Genomic DNA, 22,133 nt, shown 5'->3' with positions numbered 1-22,133 from the left:
ATTGTGCATTGAGTAACTAGAACCAGCCCACACACCCTAATGCAATGGAGACCTTTCAAAGCCTTCTGCCCCATCTGCTTTTGTTGTTGTTGTTTACCAAGGTAATTATCATAGAATCTTCACAGTTCCTTTCCTTGACCAAGCAGTTCCCTTTCTAGACCAAAGAGGACCATGAGAAAGATAAATGCACAGATTACTATTTGCAAAACAAAAGCAGGTTTGTGGCAGTAAAATATTGGGCAGCTAGCTCAACCTGCACTGAACATGCTGACATTTTTTAAGTGACTACGTGTACATACTCTGCATTCAGACATTAAGATAAAGCCAGATTTTCCGGCTGATTGTGGTTTAACAGGAATGAGCAACATGCAGCCACAGGCTGCCCTATTCCAGCTTCAATTCTCTCCTGGTGGAAACAGGCTAAACAAACCAGGAATCCTTGGCTTACCATGACATCTAAAGCAGAGATTGTGGTTCATTGCTCCCTAACAAGCCAAAATCAGAAAGTCAGGAACAAACCATGGCTGGCTGCATGAGAGCCTGTTTCAAATCAGAGGCTCTACATCTGCTGTGCTGATTGCCGGGGAGTTGTTTCTACTGGAGAAGGGGGGAAGTGCTTGATTTCATGCTTGAATTGCTTTTAAAGAAAACTACAAAGACTGCCATCTTGGATATCTTTGGATAGAAAAGAAGGATCCAAATATTTTGATTAAAACACATATGGATTTGAGACTACTGCACTGGGACAGCATCTGTCAAACACCAGCATTTCATTGAGCTACACTAAATCCTCTGAAAAGCAGGACCTATGAAATGCCTTAGCCAACAGAATCCTATACATGTCTCATCCTTACATACAGGAAAGTAGGCATAGGGGCGAACCCTCAATACCTCAAATCAGCAATTCCTTTTCAAAATCAGCAAAATCATTTTCAAGCCTCTGGTTTAAATGGCTCTCACATTATAACAATACACAGAGTCCATCTGCACCAGCACAGCTCTGCTTAGTTGACATAAGAATTCTTTTTCTTCACAATTTAAAAATGGATTTGTTGTCTTAATTCTCCAGGAAACATATTTGCCTTGCTCCTCAGCCTCCCCAAACAGAACTACTGACATCTGGAAGATACCATACTCATCACATTTAACTTAAGATGCTCTCCCCACCCCATGAAAAATTAAATCCCTTATGAATTTTTTAGCTTTAGTTTCTTGGTCTTGGGTTGCATGCATCCAACCAGGCACTGCTCAGTACAAGCCCTTGTGAAGTTTCAGTACTAAGTAATCATTTTCCATTTTGAAACATATTCTGCATACAATAATGTAACTGCACAAACGAAGAATACTGTGTAGGTATGCCTGCTTTTTCTGTCGTACTTTATAGCCTCAGTAGTTCCCCAGCTTCTTCCTTAGTTTGTACTTGAAAATACTGCCAGTGCCAACCAATCAGGGATTACCAGTGCCAATGTCCACATACCACACACAACTGGAGAGGGATCAATGAGCTCACAGTGTCAGGGGTGCCCACAGTATACCCCCTGCACTCACATGGTGACATCAAAATACTCCCAGTTCTCTAGCCCCACTTGTATAGCCATCAATAGGTTCTGGGGTACTTCGGTATTCACACTGAGGCTGTCTTGACTGGGCTGTCTTGGGGCTTCATGGCCTCCATAACAGCCATGGAGCTGTCTCAAGTGGTCATTGGGACAATGGGGAAAAGCATCCCCTCAACTTATTCCATGCCTCAAGTGAAGGGCAGCAGTCCTGGATATTAGGTGGAGGGGTTCAAATTGCCCCACTGTCATAGTCAGACAGCTATCTGGTGAAGTTCAGGCTTGCGATTCCAGTCCCCCTGCCTTTGCAAGGGTGGCAGAACCCATAAAGGTGATCTGTCCCAGAAATATATGGGATCCAATGCATTTCCGAATGCTGTGGAATAATAATAAGCTTCCAATAAGCTTTCAAAGAGCACAGCTAAGCACAGGTAATCTCACTTCTTGACAGAAGAAGAAGAAGAAGAAGAAGAAGAAGAAGAAGAAGAAGAAGAAGAAGAAGAAGAAGAAGAAGAAGAAGAAGAAGAGTTTGGATTTGATATCCCGCTTTATCACTACCCAAAGGAGTCTCAAAGCGGCTAACAGTCTCCTTTCCCTTCCTCCCCCCACAACAAACACTCTGTGAGGTGAGTGGGGCTGAGAGAATGTTCTCATGTGCTCTGTTTGGTCTGGCCTTGGGATTGGTTTGGAAGCTGCAACTGTGCTGGCCCACCGTTATCTACTGGGCCATTTTCAAGGATTTTTTGCTGGCCTATGAAGTCATAAACCTGGGACCAGGGTACATAAACCATCACCTTTGTGCTATACAGATCTACTAGGGTATTAAGATCCTCAAACGAGGCCTTGCTAGTGGGGCCACATTTTACAACATGTTGCTTTGCGACACCGAAACAGTTGTTCTCTGTGGAATGCTCACTCTTTGCAACGTTCTGCTGCCTGCTATACAGGAGGGATCCATGGTTAAACACATTTTTTGCAACTAGCTTATTGGCCCATTTTAAACACTGTATATCCCTGGTGTTGTTTATTGCTTGCTGTTGATTTTATGTATATTATTTAATTTTATATGTTTTTTTAACATTTGAGTGTTAGAATTTTATTCTGTAAACTGCTTCAGGTTCCTTGAGTGGGAAGTGGTCTATGAACGATTTTAATGAATAAAAGCAACCCCACTATTGCCAGGCCCCAGGCACCCCTACTGGAAGTGTTATGAATCCCCTTACACATCACAACCACTGTTTTTGGAGCATAGCACAAGAGGGGGAGAAAGGAGAAAGGCACCCAGCAGCTACACGGGCAGGATTCACATGCCTATAAAGAGCATACAAAACCTCCTTGAACAAGGGTTCAAGCAGGGAGGGGAAGAAGGGGGAACAACCCATTTGCCACTCTTCTTTCCATAGCAACACAGACCGCGCATCCCACAATTTAAACGTTAATAAGGGTTTGTAAGACTCTGTGGGTTTTGAGCCAGGACATGCTTTTCTCCAGTGCCTTACCACGTCTGCTGAAGGAGTTGCTGGCTGTACTGTACTACCCAGTGATGCGTTTAAAGTCCCACAATCTAAGAGTGCTGTTAAAGTTGGCTATAAAAAGCCTCCCCTTAACCTTCTGTGCCCTGATGGAAGGCAGAAGTGAATAAGCCCAGACCAGGGAGCCCATGCCATCAGTTCCTAAAAGGACCACCAGTCCTCCTATAATTTGTAACATTTGCTTCTTTGTTTTTATTATTTAAACTACCTTGGCTGCTTACTGCTCTTTCTTCATACTCTGCTTCTTGGGCCTTAGACTACACTGCTTTCCTTTACCCTTGTCTAGCTTGCTTCTTCCTGACTTTAGGATTCCAACCACATTACCCATTTGGGATGTTGACTCTCAACAAACCCTGGCAGGATTTACAGTAAGTGCGTCACCGACTGACCTGTACCACTTCACTTTGGCGCAGTCCTGTAATGCAGTCATTTGAGATAAGTTCTATGTCACATACAAAGTGATTTCACAACGCATAAATGTTACAGCCCCCCCTTTTAATGATTTTAAGAAAATGATATTATATCATTTATATTCAACTCCAGCTAGTTCTCCCCCCCCATAAAACAATGCAGTGAATCAACATGCCACTTCCCTGTTTTCCCCCTGCCCGCTACAATTTCAATGCTCAGTCCTTTGTTCAGGGCAGCCGCTTTTGCAACAAGCAAACCATTTTCCAGCTTTGTTAGTGCAATCTATCTCATCTCACACGGACAGAGGCATACCTCAGCTCCCTTGTGCCTTGGCAAGGAGCTGATTGGCACCTCCAAAACCAGGAGAGACTATGGACCAGAAACTTTAAACATTTGCTTTTTGTCGCCTTTTGTGCCAGTGATTTCCTCCATGGTCATTGGGGTCAGATGTGGTCTGCTCCTCCTCCCCTTCTCCTCCATCAGTCCATCTGCCTGCCTTCCTGCTTTCCTCCCTCCACTCACTGCTTTTCCTTCTGCCTCCTCCCTTCATTTTTCCTCCTCCTGCAACTCTCCCTGCTCTCTCCATCTTTCTTCCCTCACTGGACTGCTACTCCGCTGCGCAGCCTCCCTGGGTGCTCCACTTCTACCAAATGGAGAAGGGGCCCTGGAGAGCTGCTGTGACAGCCCACACCAATGACTGGATTCCTCCACAAAGGTGCCCAGAGCCATGGAGTAGCAGCCCAGGAAGTGGGCAGAAGTGTGGGCAGTAGGAGTTCTAGCCACTCCAAGCCAGAGTGTAGAGGTGCGATTTTTGTGTGTGCCCCCACTGGGCCTGCATCCTTGGCAAGCGGCAACCTGGCTAACACCTAGGTATGCCGCTGCACACAGAAGGTAAACTACTAATACTGTATAAAGGTTTTGATCCTTTCATCCCGTACCAACTGCATGAACTCAGTATGAAAAGTAGCAAAGTTCAGCATCATAAATATTAAATACACAAGTTGGCAAAAATGCGCAATTTAAACCCAGTTTCCTACCTCTGCACGACCTTCATAATACGCTAACATGGATTTTGTAAGCACAAAAAGCCTCTCTTTGTAATTTAAAGGAGATGTCCTTTTCTTTTGTTGTGATCTTTTAATCAGAATCTCTTCCAGGATAGTGTTCATATTCATTTCAGCCACTTGATCAATCCTTCCCCAGCCATTGAAGATGCAATCCTGTTTAAAAGAATTTAAAAGCAAAGAAATATGTTGGTGTCGTATTTTTGTTTAACATAGTCTGCCTTATATTTACTGCCATGCATCTATCAGTTCACTATGCAAAATGCAGTGAAATTCCTCTTCTGACGCAGTAACTCAGAAATCTAGAAAAGTTAAACATTAGGCAGAAAGGTCAACTTTTACCTTAGCAGAGGTCTGCAATGGCATGTTACCTCTAACTGGAAGCCTATACTTAGTGGGTATGAAGAACAGTACATTTCAGCTGCTTTAGTGTTGAAGATGAGGTTAATATTGTAGAGAATAAAACATAAGAGCATAGACTTAATGAGCTCTATATTAAATGTGTATTCAGGCAGAATGGAATATTGTTTCCTTGCCCCCCACCTTTGCCCCCAAATGAATACCTGCTAGCTTCCTGCTGGAGGTCACGACAGGAAAGAGATTGCACAATACCGTCTTATTTGTTGGGATTCATTTTTGTGTGTGTGAGAGAGAGGAGAATTTGAAAGTCATATTGTTCATCTCTAATCTGGACACAGTCCACTCTATTACCTCAACATTCTAGCATCTCATTTTGCAGTATATGTAGACCCAGCCAGCATTAACTTCCTTTAAAAGAGAAACTGACAGAAGATAGCCGGTGCTGTATGTCTGAGTGTCTCGCCCTTGTATGCAGCCCACACACACAGTTTGCTTGGTGATTTCAATTTTTTTAAATGCTTTCAGAAACTACTTTCTTCGAAAGAAGACATGCTGTTACACAGTACCAATCTTCCCTAGTTCCCTTTATGAATCAGTTTGCCTTTTAAAAAATGAAGGGCAAAGCTAAGAATTTAATGAAAGAGCTGGTGCCGTGCTGCTTTTATTTTACTCATTTGTATGGTTTAAATAAATTTTATATATTTATATAGTTTTAATTCTATCAACTTTTGGGTGTGGGATATGTCCTACAGGCTAGACATGCCTATATTCCATTATGTCTATGATATATTTATAATATTTTGCTAAACAATATGGCCTGCAATATTTGCCCCCTGAGGTACAATTGTCTAGAGCTGTAGAACATAGGGGGGAAATAGTTAAACAAGGACAAGGAACTTATCATCATCTTCCTTAAAAGAACAGCTTAAATGAAGGTGTCGTCCCCCCACATGCACACAGTTAAAACAAAAATCTCAGGTTCACCTACATGTAATAAAAGGTGTGGGATTCAACCAAGTTTTACTCAAGAGTATACACATTGGGGGTAAATGGACCTAACTTAAGTCATGTTTGTTAATTTCAATGGATCTACTCTGAAGAAAATTTAGTTGAAAACTACCCAAACGAAACAAGAAATTCTTTTCCAAATATAGTATTTGCCTATGGAACTTATTTCCACATTACAGTAAGATGGCTGATTACTCTGATTATTCATAACCTTAAAAGGTTATGATTCTACTTGGATGGCTTTATCAGCAATGGTTTACCATGACGATCAAACCCACAATATATGCAGAAGCAAGTAATCTTCTAACCACCATACTTGGCACTTTGACGATAGGAAATGGATATCAGTCTCATGATGTATATGAAACCACCTGAACATCCTGTCTGACCACTGTTAAAGTGCAAAATATTGAGGTAATGGGTAAGTAATTCAGCTTGGCATTCAAATTCTTATATCAAATCAGTGCCACAACTTCCATTGCAACTTTTGATGTCAAAAGAGCTGAACATTTACAACATTTTTACTTCTTAGATTATCCAGTGTAGCCAAACTTACCCGCATAGACAGAGTCCAGTCTTAATATTTTTGCTTTTAGTGTAGCTCCCTGCTGAAAAGCTCTCCTCACACAGCAGCAGTACATTTTAATAACATCCTATAGAAACTGAGAGGCAAATGGCTCATCTCATTTGCAATAGCTATGGGAGTTTCAGAGTGCGGTCCGCCCCAAATTTCCTTAGTTCCCAGCTCCACCAGCCCTTGCTTGGCCAGTCTGACTAGATGAGATACTAAGGACTTGCAATCACAACTAGAGACGTCAGAGAGAGTTTCAGATGTTTAGCTTCTCTGGCTGCTGGGATATTTATGTCTCTTAACTTTCATTTTGTTTGTAAAAGCAACATAGTATGAACACACATATCTGGTGCAAGTTCCATAGGTGAAAATGCAACAGTTAAGCATCAGAGTTATACACATAAAAATATTCGAGTGTACCAATGTGTGTATCAAAATACAACAGAAAGAAAACTGAAAGGTGGTATGCATGCAGCCCAAGATATTCTGAATACAGTCATACCTTGGTTTTCAAAGAGCCTAGTTCTCAAACGTTTTGGCTCCCGAACGATCGAACCCCGGAAGTGACTGTTCTGGTTTTCGAAAGTTCTTTTGGAAGCTGAACACCGATGGGGCTTCCGGAGCTTCTGATTGGCTGCAGGAGCTTCCTGCAGCCAATCAGAATCCGTGTTTTGCTTTTCGAACATTTTGGAAGTCGAACGCACTTCTGGAACGGATTCGATTCGACTTCCAAGGTACAACTGTACTGAATATCCTCATAATGGCAACCACCACTCAATCTGAGGTTCATCTGAGCTTAGTGAGGTGTGCACTTCATACTTATCAGTAATCATCAGACTACTTGAACACTTGGAAAAACAACAGCAGCCACCTTTGATCAAGATAAAGGGCCAGCAAGTAACACAGATCTATGCTTGCCAAATGTAAATAACGTAAAGTGAGAGGTGAGGAGCACTGAATTTTGGTCTCTCACAGGGCACCGCTAAAATCTCAAAGACCAAAGTCTGCTCCTACTGTATCCAATGAAATTATTCGTTCTGTGCAAGGGCTTCTATTTGTCTAAGGGAGCTTACCCTTCCTTCCTTCCTTCCTTCCTTCCTTCCTTCCTTCCTTCCTTCCTTCCTTCCTTCCTTCCTTCCTTCCTTTCCCTCCCCCCTCCCCAAAAAATCTTCTCTGGAAGGTAGGGGGAAACCCCAGAATAGATCTGGAGGCATGTGGAAGAGGGGTGAGAGGGAGGGGAATTTCTGTTGCAAAAGTCCTTGTGCGAACAGAGTGACTTCACTGGATACAACCCACAGTCTATCAAAATGAGATAATACCATTGCGCTCCCTCCTACCCCTTCCTTTCTTTACCCTTATAGTAATATAAAAGTAAGTTATGCGTACATGAACCTAAACATTCTCATCTGTACATCTAAAAGCCTCAAAAATCATCTTAGGACACTCATTTTCCACACAGGAAATTTTAACACTGGGCTGCTGAATAAGCTGAGCTGCACAGGATGAGTCAATGGCAAAATCAGTTCAGGTCCTTAAAACATGGGTCTTTTTGTCTCTCACTTACAGCAATCTATGAACTGCGGTGAAAGAAATGATAGGAAAATCAAACAGACTCGCTTGTGGACACGGAAGAAGAACTTTACAATTCATGTACCAATTAATACACAGAATTCAGCCCAGCTCAACATCAAATTCAGTGTCTTTCAGCAGCTACAACCACTAGCAAACAAACAGGAAAAAGGCACCTTTGCTCACTTGCAATCAGGTTTCATCTTGAAGTTGCAAACAGAGGACTCTGCACCAGATCTGACCCATGGAAAGACAGACATTAGATAGCAAAAACTCAGTCACCAACATAAAGTAGCAGAACTCCAGCACTTTTGCTCCCTTTTCAAAGCGGCACTTCAGGAAAAATTGCTGCCGATCACAGGTTTAATTAGACTGATTTGAAGGATGCAGCCATCGCAAGTGAGAAATGATTAGGCTTATTGTAAAGTTGAGGAAGGGATGATGACAGCTGGAATAGCTCAGTCAGTAGAGAATGGGACCCTTAATTTCAGGGTTGTGGGTTCAAGCCCCACCTTGGGCAAAAGGTTCCTGCATTGCAGGGGGTTAAGTTAGATGATGCATGTGGTGCCTCCTGTGATTCTATGAAGATGTCTGTAATCATGGTTCAAGCATATATTTAATTCTTAACATGAATCTCATATATCTGTAGGGGTAAGAACACAGACAACTATAGATACATACAGTACACTGTTATAAGATTAGTCCTACAGAAAACAATGTTTCTCTTTCTCCTTAAGATGATGTTAAATACAAAATGACTCTTTGTGGTGTCCAAAACAAAACAAAAAATGTCTAAAAACAAAACATCCCCTTCCAAGAGGTACGTTTATACTGCAAACAAACCAGCTGAAGGAAGCCAAAACAAATGAAGTGGCTAGTACAAAGCAATGGTCTATAGTGGGTCTGCCATGTCGAAATCCTGCTTGCTCTTCGACAAGAATAGCTTCATCAGTTATCCAATCAAGTAGGTCATTGTAAAGATACTTTGCATATAATTTGTTAATTACAGGTAGCAAACTAATTGGTCTATAGAACTAGCCCTTTTTTAACTACCGCTGTGGCCCAAACTTCAGGAAATAAACTGGATGAATAAATAAACGAGAGTATTACTGCCAGCAGGGAGGCCCACCAGTCGATGTTAGATTTCAACAGTTCTGGGGGCAAATAGTCTAAGCCTGGTGCTTTATTATTTTTAAACTGTGAAATAAGGTTATTGACCTCAGTTATAGATACTGGAGGCCAGTCTGGTAAGTTTTCCAAAGATTCTGCATCCTACCCAATGATAAGAGTGACATTTTGACACTCTGGCACCCTATCAAAATTTAACAATTCCAAAATACAGATGCATTTTCACTTTCGCAAGATTTAATGTACAGTGGTACCTCGGTTTATGAACACAATTGGTTCCGGAAGTCTGTTCATAAACTGAAGCGTTCATAAACTGAAGCGAACTTTCCCATTGAAAGTAATGGAAAGTGAATTAATCTGTTCCAGAAGGGTCCACGGCGTTCGTAAACCGAAAATTCACAAACCAAGGTGTTCATAAACCGAGGTTCCACTGTACTGCCTTCGGCTGTACTTGAGGGTTGATTTCAAAAAAATTCACTGGAAAAACGGTTATGTCCATATGGAGGTGGCAGTATTGAGTCAGTGCCACATGTGCTTCTGGCTTGCACTCTTTACAAAGATTTCAGGAGTGAGGTTATTACCCCTCTATTATTGCCCATGCTGGGTCGCTCAACCATTGCTACTGTGTTCTTTCTTTTAGCAGATCATGATGATCAGGTGGTAGCAAGAACTGCAAGGTTTTTTAGTGGGGGTAATTAAAATAAGATCCATTATTTGATTATTGATGTACACCTCCAAAATTTATTTTGTATAGTTACTGCAAGTTTTTACCTCTATCTTCAGTACATTTCATTTCATTTTATTGCTATGGCTAGTGGCTGATGCAAAATAAAGATTCTTCTGAATGAAGTAGCTGAAAATTAGTTTAACATTACTGCTGTGTTCTCTGCATAGAAGCAAAACTCTGCACTAGTGTGCCGAATTTAGCAACAAAAGCTTGATGCTGCCATAGCTTTGCATCTGCTTTGCATGCAGAAGGTCCTTGGTTCAATCTTTAGCATCTCCAGGTGGAACTCAGAATATTTCCTGCCTGAAATCTGTGTAGTTGGTGTGGTCAGTACTGAGCAAGATGATCCAATGGATTGACTCAGTTATAAGGAAGCTTCCCATGTTCCTATAGCCAGCATCGGTCATGCAAATCTGGCACCGGTGAATGACTTCCCTTGTTTTGCATAATGCCTTCTACAATTTATTTACTGATCTGCATAATTTTTGCTGCTTCTGCTAACTGATGAGAAAGAAAGACAAGAATCTATGCATGGCACTAATCCCTCCCAATGCCTTAGGGCAGGGGTGTCAAACTCAAATTCATCGGGGGCCGCATCACCAGTTTTGTCACCCTCAAAGGGCCGGTTGTATCTGTAAGACTATGTGTCCACTCTTTATTATCATAAATTATTGTCACTGCATTCAATTATTACTTTTTTGTAATAATGTAAGTAATAACTAGCTCTGAAAGCAGAAACATAGTCAGAATAATGGCAAGTAGATATTCAAATGTACAATTATTGTACAATTTATAGAAAAATGATTTTTGGTAACTGCACTGGGTGGTGGAGGCTCGCTAGGGTTTCATGCAGGACCTTTGCAGAGCTACTAGTACCTGGAGATGCTGGGGTCCTTCTGCATGCAGGACAGATGTTCTGCCAGTGAGCCACCACCCTTCACCAAAGGGACTGGCTGAGGTTGACTCACTGGAGCTGCTCTCCTGGTTCCAGGGTTTAAGGGCCAGAAGTATAAAGCAGAATCCTATGTTTCTGAGGAGAGGGAGAGAGAGGGGAGGGAGGGAGGGAGGGGGGAGGAAGAAAAGAGGGAGTGGGAGGGAGAGAGGAAGGAAGGAAAGAGGGGAGAGAAAGAAGAGTAGGAAATAAGGAAGGGAATAAAGAAGGAAAGAAAAAGAAAGAGGGAGAGAAGACGGAAAGGGAGAAATAAGGAAGGAAGTAGAGGGAAAGAAAGAATAAGAATGAGGGAGAGGAAGAAAGATGGGAAGGACAGAAGGAAGAAAGAAAGGAAGTAAGGAAGAAAGAAAAGAGGGAGCAGGAGGGAGAGAGGAAGGAAAGAGGTGAGAGAAAGAAGAGTAGGAAAGAAGGAATAAAGAAGGAAAGAAAAAGAAAGAGGGAGAGAAGACAGAGATAAAGAAGGAAGGAAGGAGAGGGAAAGAAAGAATAAGAATGAGGGAGAGGAAGAAAGATGGGAAGGACAGAAGGAAGAAAGGAAGAAAGGAAGAAAGGAAGAAAGGAAGAAAGGAAGAAAGAAAGAAAGAAAGAAAGAAAGAAAGAAAGAGGGAGCAGGAGGGAGAGAGGAAGGAAAGAGGTGAGAGAAAGAAGAGTAGGAAAGAAGGAATAAAGAAGGAAAGAAAAAGAAAGAGGGAGAGAAGACAGAGATAAAGAAGGAAGGAAGGAGAGGGAAAGAAAGAATAAGAACGAGAGACAGGAAGAAAGAAAGGGAGGGGGGGTCGCCGCCTTGATTCAGCGCCAGAAAAGAGCGCGAAGGGACCCAGGGGCAAAAAGCATTTCCCGTGCAGCGTGAGGCAGCGGGTGTCCGTTTTAGGAGAAGTGCGTAAAGCCTCAGAGTTGCACATTCGTGAGGCTGAGCCGCAGCAGGAGGAGGAGGAGGAGGTGAGGCAAGAGGAGGAGGTGGCGGCTTGCCGGGTCGGTGCCCGGCAGCGCGGTACGGAGAGTCCTGAGCCTCTGGGACGCAGCAGTGCTCTGTAGCACTTTGAATCCTCCTCCTCCTCGCAGTGCTGCTGGGTGCTTTGTCTGTGCTTCAGCAGTAGTAGTAGCAGCAGCAGCCGTTTCCAGGCACCGAGCCGTGGCAGGAGGAGGAGGATTCAAAGTGCTACAGAGCACTGCTGCGTCGCAGAGGCTTGGGACTCTCCGTGCGGCACTGCTCCAGCCGCCTTTCTACCCCCTCCCCCGCCCCAGCTGTTTGTCGGCGCTTTGTCGGCACAGCGCTTCAGCAGCAAGGTCCCGCTGCTGGGTCCCGCTGGCTGGGGTGCTCGGCGGGCCACATGATGAGGTCTGGCGGGCCGGATTTGGCCCCCGGGCCTTGTGTTTGACACCTGTGCCTTAGGGACAGAAACACTGCCAAGCTGAGCAAATTCCTGAACTATACTGAGAATGGGTAAGGAAAAAATGGTGGGTTTTGGTTACAAAAATGGCCATCAGCATAGAATCTGCTATGTTCAGTGGTCTTTGGACAAACTAAGGTGTTCAAATATTGTGCAGCTTGTACAGAAACCAACTTTTCACTGCATATAAAAGGTAAGTCTAAATCATAGTTATGACTGCTGATTTCCGGGGCATTGGAAAATAACTTTTGATGGAAGTTACACAGATAATAATGTTGGTATATTATACAAATTTTGCTAAATATATAATTGCATGGGTGAAAAAATGGGCTCAATATCTATTTCCCTCCAATTCCTTATATACTTCTAACGTGACCTTTAGTGCTGAATACATTTCCACCAGTGTTTTGTACTCTCTTCCTGCTGCAAAAAAGGTCATTTAAATATATTTCTAGCAAACACTGTCATATGAAGTGGAAATAGGGGGGGAAATGTATTACCGGTAAAAGGGAAAATGTGAGTGCATTATGGGACACTAAAAAGAAGAAGTCAGATCAGAACACATTCATCTGTTTTTAACAAAAGGAAATAAGACTCTGAAGCTCTCCTTTGTCTTGCAGATGCTATTCTGTTTTAAAGAATGACGAAATGATAAATAAGCATTTTCAGATATGTTTCTAATTTCTCAACTCCATCCTAAAATGGATTATTTTGCCTACAAGATGAATAATGGGCTTGATGAGTCTATGTCTTTATATAGGAATATGCAATATTTGTATGCATGGATGTTCATATTTAAACACGAAATATTTATGGTTGAATTATGTTGGTTTAACTGAGTTGGGAGTCAGTAACTCAGTTCACACATTATGCAAAGCCAAACCATGGCTTAGCACACAAACATGCAAGTGTGCTGATTCCCAGAGAGGTAAGCTCCTCCCCTGGTCCTACTGCTGCCTTCTACCTGGGGCTTAGTAGCATGTCATCTGAACATGAGGACAATTTTCCTCTCGCTACAGACAAACCACAAGCTGTAAACCAAGGACAAACTCAAGTTCAGGTGACGCCTACTAAGCCAAATCATAGCATAGACATCAGTAGCATGGCATCAGCAGGACCAGGGAAAGACGGCAAATGTGATCTGCCTTTCAGGAGCCTGCATGCTTGCATGTTCACACTAAGCCATGGTTTAGCATTATGCGCAAACTGGGCCAATCTGCCTTTCAATTATTATTACGACACGCTCCTGAATAAACACACACATACACAGCTATACTTCTTAGATTCCTAAAGTGGATGTAACTTCTGGGTTGTGTCTATTTGCTCAAGTGGATTACATTGGCATATTTACTGTTGTCTTGCAAAGCCCCATGCCTAGCACTTTGCAAGATCCATTAATCAGCTTATTGCCTATGCTTTGCAGGCTGTGCCTTTGTGTGCACCGTTTGATTCCATAATGTGTAGAAGGAAATGGATCACCTAACACAGGCATCCCCAAATTTCGGCCCTCCAGATGTTTTGGACTACAATTCCCATCTTCCCAAATCACTAGCTCAAAGTCTCAGGCAAATGTAGTTGAGCCAGACAAAATGCTACACATACGGTATTAGGAAGATTCCTCCTTTTCAAGGCTGAACTGGAGTCTTATTTCACAACAGTTACACAGAATGCTATAACCAGGCTCTACGGTAGTATTTATACTGGGCCTAGAAAATAGAGGCCTTTAACTGCTTGCCTATGTTAATTTTTCTTTATTTTAGTTTTATCTTTCGTAAACCACTTCAAGGTAGCTGGGTTTGTTTGTTTTTTTACAATCCAGAGGCATATAAACTTTATGAAATAAATAAATAAATATTACAGAAGCTGATGTTGGCCATCCCTATTTCTAAGGCTGCCTGCATGTTAACAATTCTGCAGAAGCAACAACAGCAAATGAATAATGTGGAATTGGTTGCAAAATCTGACTTCCTAAGGATCTTGCATCTCTTTTTTAGAAACAGCAAATGTTGCAAAACAGATGCTTGAAAGCACGTCTAAAGACTAAAGGTGTGGTTACAGTTTTCCTCATAGCTCTTTGTCCTTTACCATCAAAACTGATTATGCAAAAGGTAAGTAATTATGCACAGCTTGTTTAATTTGCATAACACATATATGTTACAGTATATACCTGTATGTAACTTCTTGCATTATCTGGCCTTTGTTGGTACTGGATTTTTGAAGCACACTGCTCCTGTGTCCTACCAATTATTCCTGAACACACACAGTCCCATACTCTCCAACTTTTCTCAGATGAAAATAGGAATGTTCTATTCTACATCAGGAAGCTTCTCCTGTGTTTGATCTCCCACACACACATACGTCATATACACACATACAACTGACACCTTGAGCCAATTGCAACCTCTCAGCCTAACCTACATCACAGGATTGTTGTAAAGAAAAAAAGGGAAGGGATTGTGTACAATACCTTCAACAGATAAATGGGATGAAATAAATTTTTAGCTATAATCAGCCTTGAGTCAGGGGAAAAGGCAGGAAATACTGCTGCTGCTGCTATGGTACTACAGTCAAAGCTCGGTTTTTGAACGTCTTAGCTGCCAAACGTTTTGGAAGCCAAATGCCAAAAACCCGGAAATGAATGCTTCCATTTCTGAACACACCTCAGAAGTCGAACAGCTTCCAAGACGCATTTCTCAATTTTCCCCATTGAACTTGCTGACAGCCCTTTGATCCTCCATTTTTGAACGTTTTGGAAGTCGAACAGACTTCTGGAACAGATTACATGTACGTTCGAAAACCAAGGTTCTACTGTAATAGAAACTGAGAATGATCAGGAACATACCAAAGAGTAAATCCGATTGAACTCAGTGGGACTCACCTCTGAGTAAAAATGCTTAGGATTGCAGTGTAAGACTGCACAGCCTTTACCCAGTTACCTGGGAGTAAATGCTATTGAATACAATTGAATTTACTTCTGAGTAGACATGTAAAGGCTTGCAGTGTAAGGCTCAATTTACAATAAAGGAATAAACACTCCACACATTTCCTTTAAAAAATGCTGGCTGCTGAAGCATTGCAATTAAAGGATTTAAAGTGGATTTGTTACATTTTCCTTTAAAAATAAAAAAAGGCCTCGGATGCCAGCTTCATTTAGTGCAGGTATTTTATTTTCAGGATAAACGGGACTCTTTTTTTGCACCTACACACAGCAAAGGCTCCTGTTTCCAATAAGGATGATCTCTCCACCACTTTTAATTGTATTCCCGAGATTTGGGGGAAAGGAGAAAAGAAAACCAGGACATTCCAGGATCAGATCAGAAACCAGGATGGCTTCTGTAATTCCAGAACTGTCCCTGGAAAATTGGGACACTTGGAGGGTCTACAGTCCTGGATAGCTCTCCTCAGACCCCGAGGTTCTGGGTCCCAGTTTTCCATTCCGTCAGGCTATGATATAGTAAAATATAAAAAGAACTGCCTCACATTCCATGTATGTTTACATGGAAATAAGTCCCTCTATGTTCATTGAAGCTGTTCCTTAAGTTCCATGGGCTTCAAGCAGGTACCTGCTTACCTTTCCAAATGAAACCAATGGGGCTTAAGGCAGGTCTGGAACTTGACCAGAATAACTGCAATACAGATTTCTTGTGTCGTTAAAAGAAGTTACATTCTAGTCTCACTGCGACACACACTGATTAGAATCCTATTGCAGGGTGAGGCAATGCCATATCATAAAATCTGCTGATTTCCCCCCCATATGTGGCATTTGCAAGCACTGGGTTCCTCCATGCCAACCTCTAATAGTATCCAAATCTAAGATAAATTATTGACAACAGCTCATGCTACCTACCAATAAACAGTTATTTATGCTAAACCTTCCACAACCAGCTAAGACTAGAAGAAGAAGGGGAAAGGAAAAGACTAGAGTCTTCTGTGAAAACTGCATCATCAATTCCTCTGGGTTAAATTAATCAGGAGATCTTAATCTGAGTTCTTCTTCAGAGAATGCTGTCTACCACATTATGTAGGTGCTGGATAAGACTAAGGCAGCCATTTTACAAGATCCTTTCACTTGTTTTCATAACTGTCTCCCCAAATGAGCTTCTGTAGAGTGATACGTTATTCCGAGGTGACTGAAATTGTGGTATTTTTTGCTTTCTGGAGGCAGCTGTGCCAAGCACGTGCAACTATATATTGCCTGAAAATCAACTTAATAGAGCAACCACCCACGCAAAGTCTCGTCACGCTTTATGGAACACCAAATTTGTCCGCAAATAGAGGAAGTGTCCAGAGCAAATGCAGAATATAGTATATAGTATCTGGGCAGGCAATTTCAAGAGATATTTGGTATTTCTAGAATAAAAAAAGGGCAAAACACATAAAGTTTGCACATGCCGTGTTTCTCCGAAAAATAAGCCATACCCCGAAAATAAGCCATAGTGATAGGCAGTTTAACCTTGTAGGTTAAACTGTACCATACTTAATAAAAAAGACATCCTTTGAAAATAAGCCACCATGTGCTTTTTGGAGTAAAAATAAATATAAGACAGTGTTTTATTTTTGGAGAAACACGGTAGGTCCACTAACCCAAGTCTGGCCAACTTACTTTGGATCCAACCATTAGCCATAAAATTTACTAATGCAATATATTCAAAATTAGACAACACTCCAGAAAGTAAAACAGTTTCCATTCTTACATGTTTTAGCCCAGGCATAGGCAAACTGCAGCCCTCCAGATGTTTGGGGCTACAATTCCCATCATCCCTAGCTAAAAGGTCAGGGATGGTGGTAATTGTAGTCCCAAACATCTGGAGGGCAGGAGTTTGCCTGTGCCTGTTTTAGCCATTATATGTCCCTGATTTCAGTAACATTATGTTGGGAAATATAGGAATTCATTTTACCAAAAGTCAGATACATGTAGGAGTTTCAGGATCAAAGCGGACATGACAGCGACAAACCCCTTGTTCTTTTCATCCGTGTATCTCTCCTACTCGCAAATAAAGCAGTGCCTATGTTTTATTTTTAACAGTAAAAGTAGCCTGTAGGAGAATTCCTAGCTCACTTGTATCAGAGCCAAGGAAGAGAGAAACATGATTGGCGAAATGGACTGAGAGGCGTATTAAGTAATTTGTGCACACAAGAGAGCTCGGTGTCCCTGCCCTTGTTTAACTGTTTTAAGTATGTCATTAAGTTACATATAGACCATACACACAGTGTAAGAATCCTGAGAACTGTTGGTTAAGGGTGCTGGGAACTGTAGCTCTGGGGGATAAATTACAGTTTCAGGATTATTTGGGGGGACGGACAGATTTACTTTAAGCTTGTGGTGTGTATCCAGACCTGAGCCCTCACCCCACTTTATAAGTAGACACACAAATGATAGCCCCAGCATGTAGAGGTTGGCTATGATGATGTGGCCAAGCTTTTGTTATTGAAAGACAGAGAGAAAAGAACATAAAATGCTTATAGGAATGCACAGTAATTGTACGGGGCAGATTTAAAAATCACTACTGCAATACTACTGCTGCCTCACCCACCTTTTTGCCTGCCCTTTTTCTCTTCCATTGGTCTCTGATCCAGCACGTCATGGCAGCTGCACAAATGGAGGGGCGATTCTGTGCCCACTGCAGGAAACTATATGGAATAGAATTGCTCTCTCTAGCAGGAAATCAGTCTCATGAAATTATTCTTCTTCAGCTCACTCCATAAAGTGACCAACAGACGAAGCACATGGACAAAGAGGATCAATGCCTCAAGGGAACCGAGACTAAGATGAAAGACAATCAGGAAACAACAGGGAGTTAGAGAAAAAAACCACAGAGGAGGAAGGGGGAAACCACCATCATACCCTGTGACTATGAGAAAGAGGAAGTAGCATGCAGTGGAAGGAGGAAGCACTTCTCAAGACGGACACCAGTGGTTTAGCTATCTGAGCGCCCATATGAAAATTGCATGTGATGGCTCAGCATCTAACTATTTTCTAATCTCTTAAATAGGAACATATAAAATGTTGTACGTATTTATATTGTTACAAACACCAGCATTTTAACCTCCATATGCTGAAGTGAAATTTCGGAAGTCTAAATCCACAACATGCAAAATATATGCCAATTTAAAATTATTGTGTGGCGTTCCCCTCCTTACCCCCAATTCATATGTCTTTACAGTATTTCGTTCATGATTAACACACACAAAAGCTATCTGCGGAAAAACTGGCCAAGAACAAAAGGTTTATAGAATGCCATCTCCACTATAATACGCTAAGGGTTTTTTTTTATATGGCTGTAAGAAGTGATTGGCTGAGATGTTCTAATGCTACAGGAGAGTAGTGTAAGCAGTCAGATCTCCAGTTGCCATTGACTGTTCAGATCCTATAGAAGGTGATACAAATCAAAGGGCCTAGAGGGGAAAAAAGCTGGAAGAACTCATGGTCTAAGAGATCATAAAAAGGAATGTGGGGTTCCTCTGGACTTAGCATTGTCCCTAAATGCCCAGGCGTCAGCTGTGACCAAGGGAGCCTTTGCTTAACTGCAGTCAATGTACCAAGTATGCTCATTTCTGAGGACTGCAAACATGACTAGGTGACACACACACCCTTGTAATAGCACATCTGGGCTGCTGTTGTGTATTCTCCATAGTTGCCTCTGAAGAGTGTCCAGATAGTGATATTGGTTCCAAATGCAGAGTCTGGGTTTTTAATCAGGAACACACCTATTAATGTCATTGTTTTTTAAATAAGCATAAGGAGTGTGTGACTTCCTTACTGAACTACTCAAGTTCCAATTTGTTTTCAGGTTCATATCAGAAATGGTGATGATCTTAAAATCCTTCATGGCTTGGAACAAAGATATTTGAAGGACTACTTTCTCCCATTTGAGCCTACGAAGTTCTTCTCCACAGACCCATGTGTGTATTCTTAGTTGCGACCAACAGCGCCAATTTAGGGAGGTGTGGGTGATTCCCATACACAGGGCACTGAGATGAGGGGGGCACAAAACAACCACCACCACCACAACAACAGCCTATATTTCTATGGATACCTACTGAGAAGATCTGTTAAAAAAAGCAAAATAAAAATATTGTGAAAGTAAGAAATATTGAGGGGTGGGGCAAATTTTGTCTTTGAAAATTCCCTCTCACATCTTGCCAGGCTAGCTTTTCATTTCCTGTACTGCATCTCTGTTATTTTAAACTTGCTGCACTATGAAAACAATGAGAATTGTTTCCATTGCCTAATTCTTTCAGTGGCTGCATTGTATCTTTGTGTATTATGTTGTTTTAGTGTTTGATTTTAGCTTACTGTTACCTTAGCTTACCTCAAACTTTTTAAAGGAAGGGAAGCATATATTTTAATGAATCAATAGATAGGTGCCAGGGTGGTGGTGGAAATAGGAACAAAGAGATGGAAGAAGGGATGGTCCAGAGAGATGCAAATAATAGAAAATCAAAGAGATGAGTTAAAGGAGAAAGAATGAGAAAGACAGTAGTCAGAAAGGGAAGGAACGTAGAAACAAGCCAGTCAACAAACTACATATGGATTGTAAATTAATAACCAGCCAAATCTTTAATTCCAAGCTTACAGGTGAAACTCGGAAAATTAGAATATCGTCGAAAAGTGCATTTATTTCAGTAATGCAACTTAAAAGGTGAAACCAATATATGAGATAGATGGATGGCATGCAAAGCAAGATATGTCAAGCCTTTATTTGTTGTAATTGTAATTACTTGTCATTAGGCAGGTCAATTATAAATGGAATGTAATTAAGGAAATGTAATAGCGATGTTTATTTTTTTATTATTGTAACTGTTTTATTACTGTGGAATTTCTGAAATAAAGCATTTGTAAAAATAAAAATAAAAAATAATAAGTTGCATTACCGAAATAAATGCACTTTTCGACGATATTCTGATTTTCCGAGTTTCACCTGTAGAGTACAGTTGGGTATGTTGGTTACGTTTTGTGCTAATATTCAACATATCCAGTTTGGATTTCTTTTTCCCTTTTTTTGGATAGGCAAGACAATGCCTCGACAAATGATAGCAGCATATTAATCATGCACAAGTCCAAGCATGGTGCTCCTTTGAAAGCTCAAAAACTAAGAAAAACACAAAATAAAAACCCCAGAATAAGGTGCCTGCTTAAAACATTTTTGTTTAACCAAGCCATATACGTAAATGCTGGTACATTTTAATTTCTTTTGCTGTTTGTTTTAATTATTTTTAGATTTTTTAGTTGTTTTTATTGGCAATTTTAATATTTCTTGTAAATGCTTAGTTAGGGGTGTTACTACAATCAAGCAGTACAGTCGTATCTCGGAAGTCAAACGGAATCAGTTTCAGAAGTCCATTCCACTTCCAAAACATTCGGAAACCAAGGCATGGCTTCCAATTGGCTGCAGGAAGCTCCTGCAGCCAATCGGAAGCAACGGAAGCCCCGTCAGACATTCAGGTTCCAAAGAACATTTGCAAACCGGAACACTCACTTCCAGGTTTGCGGTGTTTGGGAGCCAAAACCTTTGACTCGCAAGGCGTTTGACTTCCGAGGTACGACTGTATATGAATTTTGTTAACTAAATATTAGCATTTGAACCTTTCTGGTTGCGGTATATGCGTCAGACACCACAAAATCATAAGAATATCCACAAAATACCTACATACCTATGTGCCTTTCCAGGTGTATTTAAAAAAAACAACCCTGTTTAAGGCCAGTGTGCAGCATTTGGGCTAACTTTGATCTGCACCACCAGCAAGAGCCTTACCCTCACACAGTTAGCAGTATTATGAAGCAAAATCACTCACTACCCAATTGTGTGGCAAGTCACTAAATGACGGAAGATTGAATTCACAAAACAGGAAAAATGTGAAAGGGTTGTAGAGCCCTGAGGGAAAGGGGATTATCATTTGGAATACTGCATACAGTGGAACTACAAAAGGTACAGAAAAGGGCAACCAAAATGAGGAAGGACTACCTTTGGAACTTTTAGCAGGGGAGGTAAAAAAAAGTAGTTATATGTTAAGAGGTTTATAACAGGGGTAGGCAACCTAAGGCCCGTGGGTCGGATGTGGCCCAATCACCTTCTCAATCCAGCCCACAGACGGTCCGGGAATCAGTGTGTTTTTACATGAGTAGAATGTGCCGTTGTATTTAAAATGCATCTCTGGGTTATTTGTGGGGCATAGGAATGCGTTCATTATTTTTTAAAAAATATAGTCCGGCCTACCACATGGTCTGAGGGACGGTGGACCAGCCCACGGCTGAAAAAGGTTGCTGACCCCTGTGCACAGCTTGAAGAAACTGACTAGAGAGAAATATTTAATACCAAATACTCCAGATATTTAATTAAATTCATTGCGCAGGTGATTCAAGACAGACTGGTGGAAGTATTTCTTTACACAGGGTATGAACTATGGAACTGGCTGCCACAAGTTTAGCAGTCATTAAAGATGTTGGGCTAGACTAGACAGATCATTGGTCTGACCCAGCAGGTTCTTCTTACACTCGTGTTTTGGAGGTATTAAAGGACTACAACAACACACTCCAGAAGTGTGGCAGGGCAGCACAGGCTTTAAAAGTTTCCCTCCCCTCCTTTCGTAGAATACAAAATGACATTTTGAAAATATCTAAAATGTCCGGGCTTGGCTCACTAATGATGTTCCTGCTCAGCTCTGGACCCCCACCAGCAGTAGCTGCCCACCCCCCATATGAAATACTCAAGTGAAAGGTTGGCTTCTTTTTTGAAACCACCATGATGACAATGGGACTAGAAATCTGCTTTTGTGGTGGAGGGAGGGTGCAAGCAGTGGACCGTGCTGGATTGAGACACGGGGACGGTGGCCTCTAGTGGGATATGTCTTGGGCAGGCCCTG

At 41.6% G+C, this 22,133-nt stretch overlaps 1 protein-coding gene and 1 long non-coding RNA gene across 7 annotated transcripts in view; one reads left to right on the top strand and one right to left on the bottom strand.

Annotated features, from left to right (window-relative positions):
• TEC (tec protein tyrosine kinase) overlaps positions 1-22,133 on the bottom strand; it is a 55,900-nt gene that overhangs the window by 27,444 nt on the left and 6,323 nt on the right. For 4 of the 6 annotated variants that reach the window (XM_060278885.2, XM_060278886.2, XM_088660900.1 and 1 more), the window contains exon 2: positions 4,537-4,719. In XM_060278885.2, the coding sequence (XP_060134868.2) occupies positions 4,537-4,674 (138 nt within the window). In that variant the 5' untranslated portion in view covers positions 4,675-4,719. Of the gene's footprint in view, positions 1-4,536; positions 4,720-6,487; positions 6,611-17,803; positions 17,973-22,133 lie in introns of those variants that run through there. The other 2 variants (XM_060278882.2, XM_088660899.1) reach the window with 2 other exon arrangements.
• On the top strand, positions 8,908-19,479 carry LOC148687288 (uncharacterized). Its single transcript, XR_015947856.1, has 3 exons — positions 8,908-9,035; positions 14,264-14,377; positions 19,061-19,479. It is a non-coding gene; the product is annotated as an uncharacterized LOC148687288 (long non-coding RNA).

The sequence above is a fragment of the Zootoca vivipara genome, chromosome Z1 (genome assembly GCF_965207765.1).
Source record: "Zootoca vivipara chromosome Z1, rZooViv2.hap1.1, whole genome shotgun sequence".
Taxonomy (NCBI): domain Eukaryota; kingdom Metazoa; phylum Chordata; class Lepidosauria; order Squamata; family Lacertidae; genus Zootoca; species Zootoca vivipara.
This window is presented reverse-complemented; position numbering and strand designations above follow the sequence as displayed.